Source organism: Mytilus edulis, chromosome 12, assembly GCF_963676685.1.
Source record: "Mytilus edulis chromosome 12, xbMytEdul2.2, whole genome shotgun sequence".
In the NCBI taxonomy this organism is placed as follows: Eukaryota; Metazoa; Mollusca; class Bivalvia; order Mytilida; family Mytilidae; genus Mytilus; species Mytilus edulis.
Genome location: NC_092355.1, coordinates 81,308,532 through 81,313,528, shown reverse-complemented (window position 1 = coordinate 81,313,528; position 4,997 = coordinate 81,308,532). Strand labels below are relative to the sequence as shown.

Sequence of the window (4,997 nt, the reverse complement as noted above, 5' to 3'; positions counted from 1 at the left end):
ACGAAGATTTTTGTAGTTTTATAATTCGACAGTGGTACATATCATTTGTATCTTAATTGACAATTACAAAAGTTATTTATTTCCCCTCAAAAAGGGGAATGTGTGTCACAGTGAAGACTCTGGCTATACATATGCATTATACCTATATAAGCTATGCAAGTGAAACCAGAACCGGTAAAGGGTGAAGCAGCATCCCGTGACACGGACGATTAAAAAGAGACAGAAGGACAAAAACACATCAGTGTGAACCATTGGACTTTGGGCAAAACATTTTTCCACTGCATTTAACTAAACCTCCAGCCCCCCCCCCCCCTTTTTCAAAAAAAAAAAAAAAAAAAAAATCCGGACAAAAAAGGGGGGATATATTATCAATGAATTGTATTTGGACTAAAAATATTTGTAAACTATTGCAACAGTAAAAACAGATTTAATGTAAAAAGAATCAAAAACCAAGATTGAAACGAAGAAAAAATAAATTAAAATAAAATAATGGTTCTCTTTTAAAGACATATATTAGCATAGCGTTTAATGGATGTTAGTACAAGTTCTAATATATTGTGTGTGTGCTTTTCTTCTTCATTAAGGCCAAATAAAAAAAAAAAATATGTGTGTTTCCTACTCCCTATCTACCTTATATTTAAAGCTTAGTCATAGCATACCTTAAAGTTTTAATGTTTTTTTTTATCATTTACCAATAAGCACAGAATTTTTCAGTCTCCCATGTACGTATATACTAGCAGGCTATGTTTGTGTGTGTCGTTAAGTTGCTGTCATTTCAATATGAAAATAAGGAGATGTGGTATGATTGCCAATGAGACAACTATCCACCATAGTTCAAAGGAAGTGGATGTAAGCAATTATAGACAACTGTATATATGATCTTCAAAAATGAGAGAAAAAACCTATACCGTGAACCTACAATTCACGCGATACCTTTTATCAGAGAAATAACTTTTTCTTACTTTTTGTACCACTGTCCGTCCATCCATCCTTGTTTCTGTTCATCACAGTAGTCACGTGTGACGTCACTGTATTGTTTCGGGTTTATTCACCTCGCGTGCTGTGGAAAGATTAAAATGACATAGCAAAGATACAGTCAAGTCGTCGCGCACTAAATAACAGAGAGAAAAAAGAAGAGAAAAAACACAGGACAACCATTTGAAAGAAACATAGAAACAAGTAGGTGCATTTATTTTATACACGAGTAAAACAAAGATGAAATTCGAAAGGTAGAGAATAGTGAAATTTGCATAATAAATCGCAGGTAATAAAATGACAAAATAATTGCAGAACTGTTAAAGGTTGAACAAAAACCTCCATACTTTAGAGTTTCCTTTTAACTTTTAATACACAATATTATTGTAGTAATTTTGACAAGTAATAAATAAAAAAATAAATAAATAACAGACAAACGTCACTGCATTCATTTGCTACTAATCTGATTTTTACGATACGTTATACATCTTTTGTATTATGTACATTTTAACAGTTTATTTATATAGTTCTGAAAAAAAGTACTGAGTTTAATTTTAGAGTTACCTCCCCATTGACTAGTTGATATGAAATAGAGAGCCAACCTTTGACTTTGCTTACGTGTAGAAAAAGTCCAACAAAAAATGTCAGTCAAGTTGAATACGAAGAAGAAGAGAGAAATGGAAAAACTCACATAATGACAAAAATGATTTTTCGGTTGAAGGTTAGCTGTGTGATTTTGACCCCCTTCCCCCTAAAAAAAAGAGCACAATAAAACCCTAGCATGACTTCCTATTTTCGTAGATTGTCACTCTAACGAAAACTGAATAGAAAAAGTTATATTCAGTTCAAATAAGTGCGTGAAAATACACTGATATAACTTTAATGGTGCCTAACTACACAAAATATATCAAAAAAAAAAAAAAAACCCAGCTGCATACTTAGGTGTTAGAAATAGTATAGTCATAAGGAGTGAAATAAAACAAACAATGGAAATAATGTGACCCCAAAAAATATTTCAGAGACCAGTGCAAAGTTCAGAGAAAAGTAAAGAAAAGGGTAGGGCTCAGCTAGATTTAGTTTGATAACTAATGTACAACAATTGTAGATTCTTTTTGAATAAATTGGGTAGCCCTTAAAAGGGCTTTTGGTGGCTGAATAGCCTCTGCAGACTGAAGTCTGGAACAGTTTACTTCTTCTTTGGTGTCTTCTTGGCTTTTGGTTTGGCTGCCTTCTTTTTTGCTGGTGACTTGGCTGCTGGCTTCTTTGGCTTGGCTGCTTTCTTTGCTGCTGGTTTTTTTGCCTTTGGTTTGGCAGCCTTTTTTTCTCCAGCTGGTTTCTTTGCTGCTGGCTTCTTCTTCTTGGGTGTGCTCTTTGCCTTCTTCGGCTTGGCGGCCTTAGGTTTGGCTGCTTTCTTTGCCTTTGCTGGCTTCTTTTTAACTACTTTAGCCTCTCCAATTCTGAAAGATCCGGATGCTCCAGTTCCCTTGGACTGCTTCAAACTGTTGTTCTTAACTCCGGCTCTGAGTGCAAGTTTTAAATGAGCATTTACTGACTTGGCATCTTTTCCGACGTTGAAGTTGGCCATGATGTACTTCAGAATTGCTTGCCTTGAAGAACCTCCACGTTCTTTCAAAGCGGCGATGGCTTTTCCAATCATCTCGCTGTATTTAGGATGTGCGGAAGGCTTCTTTGGCTTGGCTGCTGCCTTTTTCTTTGGTGATTTAGCTGGTGCTACTGCTGGTGCTGCTGTTGCGTCTGCCATTTTGAATGATTCAAAATATTATCCTTTACGAAGTTTATACTACGAATAACGATTTGAAAATAACGCCATTCCAGGCCTCGTTTATTTATAACAGACGAACGCGGACCTCGACGAAGACACCCTTAAAAATAACTTGTAAAATCCATTACGCGATCTCGGTAAAATGATTATGTGCTTCTTCGAAGACTTTTATGATAATTTATAGTATAATTCTATCAAAAACATTCACATATAGCATACCAAATTGCTCAACAGTCATTAATCTTGCATGTTAGATAAACTGTGTATTTTTCGATGTACACAGTAAAAAGATATTAATAGTTAAAGTAGAACCGACTGAATTGTCTTCGCAGGTATGTTGACAGAAAATTTACGAGTTTTTCTCATTACACAAATATTCTATCGTCGTAAAATTGTACAGAGGAAGAAAAATCATTTCTCTTTAGGTTTCTTTCCGTTTTTATTCACTGGAAGCATGTTCCTCCTCGTAATAAGTTTGTTTCCAGCTAGAGGGAAACACACAAAAAGTTCACGCGCCATTGTTTAATTGCAGATTTTTACTAAAACTTCAAATAACATTTTTATTCAACCCGAGCGAAATTTCGCAAACATTCAAGAGTCGAATGAACAAACCCAATATCTAGAATACGAATTTGAAACATCTTTTTATTTAATCTAGCGTTGGGAACTTTTCAGAGAGCGACTTTGTTTTCAGTGGATCTGAGGCACTGAACAACTGTTCTGTATGATGCGTCTTCGCTTTTATTTCCATTTGCATGTACAATTTGCGCACTTTCAAGTCAAAAACTCGAATATGTCTTATCGAATATACCATATTTTTCAACAAAATATATTTCATTAATTTTATTATCAATAACCGATGATCTGAGCTCAAAGTGGCCTGGCCGCCTGAAAGTTTCGATACAAACAAAAAAAATCAACAAAACAAAAACAAAACACGAAGATTTTTGTAGTTTTATAATTCGACAGTGGTACATATCATTTGTATCTTAATTGACAATTACAAAAGTTATTTATTTCCCCTCAAAAAGGGGAATGTGTGTCACAGTGAAGACTCTGGCTATACATATGCATTATACCTATATAAGCTATGCAAGTGAAACCAGAACCGGTAAAGGGTGAAGCAGCATCCCGTGACACGGACGATTAAAAAGAGACAGAAGGACAAAAACACATCAGTGTGAACCATTGGACTTTGGGCAAAACATTTTTCCACTGCATTTAACTAAACCTCCAGCCCCCCCCCCCTTTTTCAAAAAAAAAAAAAAAAAAAAAATCCGGACAAAAAAGGGGGGATATATTATCAATGAATTGTATTTGGACTAAAAATATTTGTAAACTATTGCAACAGTAAAAACAGATTTAATGTAAAAAGAATCAAAAACCAAGATTGAAACGAAGAAAAAATAAATTAAAATAAAATAATGGTTCTCTTTTAAAGACATATATTAGCATAGCGTTTAATGGATGTTAGTACAAGTTCTAATATATTGTGTGTGTGCTTTTCTTCTTCATTAAGGCCAAATAAAAAAAAAAAATATGTGTGTTTCCTACTCCCTATCTACCTTATATTTAAAGCTTAGTCATAGCATACCTTAAAGTTTTAATGTTTTTTTTTATCATTTACCAATAAGCACAGAATTTTTCAGTCTCCCATGTACGTATATACTAGCAGGCTATGTTTGTGTGTGTCGTTAAGTTGCTGTCATTTCAATATGAAAATAAGGAGATGTGGTATGATTGCCAATGAGACAACTATCCACCATAGTTCAAAGGAAGTGGATGTAAGCAATTATAGACAACTGTATATATGATCTTCAAAAATGAGAGAAAAAACCTATACCGTGAACCTACAATTCACGCGATACCTTTTATCAGAGAAATAACTTTTTCTTACTTTTTGTACCACTGTCCGTCCATCCATCCTTGTTTCTGTTCATCACAGTAGTCACGTGTGACGTCACTGTATTGTTTCGGGTTTATTCACCTCGCGTGCTGTGGAAAGATTAAAATGACATAGCAAAGATACAGTCAAGTCGTCGCGCACTAAATAACAGAGAGAAAAAAGAAGAGAAAAAACACAGGACAACCATTTGAAAGAAACATAGAAACAAGTAGGTGCATTTATTTTATACACGAGTAAAACAAAGATGAAATTCGAAAGGTAGAGAATAGTGAAATTTGCATAATAAATCGCAGGTAATAAAATGACAAAATAATTGCAGAACTGTTAAAGGTT

At 34.4% G+C, this 4,997-nt stretch overlaps 1 protein-coding gene across 1 annotated transcript; it reads right to left on the bottom strand.

The window, feature by feature from the left end:
- Positions 1-2,161: 2,161 nt before the first annotated feature.
- LOC139497886 (histone H1-delta-like) lies at positions 2,162-2,737 on the bottom strand. The gene has a single exon (XM_071286125.1). The coding sequence runs from the start codon at positions 2,735-2,737 to the stop codon at positions 2,162-2,164; it is 576 nt and encodes a 191-aa protein (XP_071142226.1).
- Positions 2,738-4,997: the final 2,260 nt, after the last annotated feature.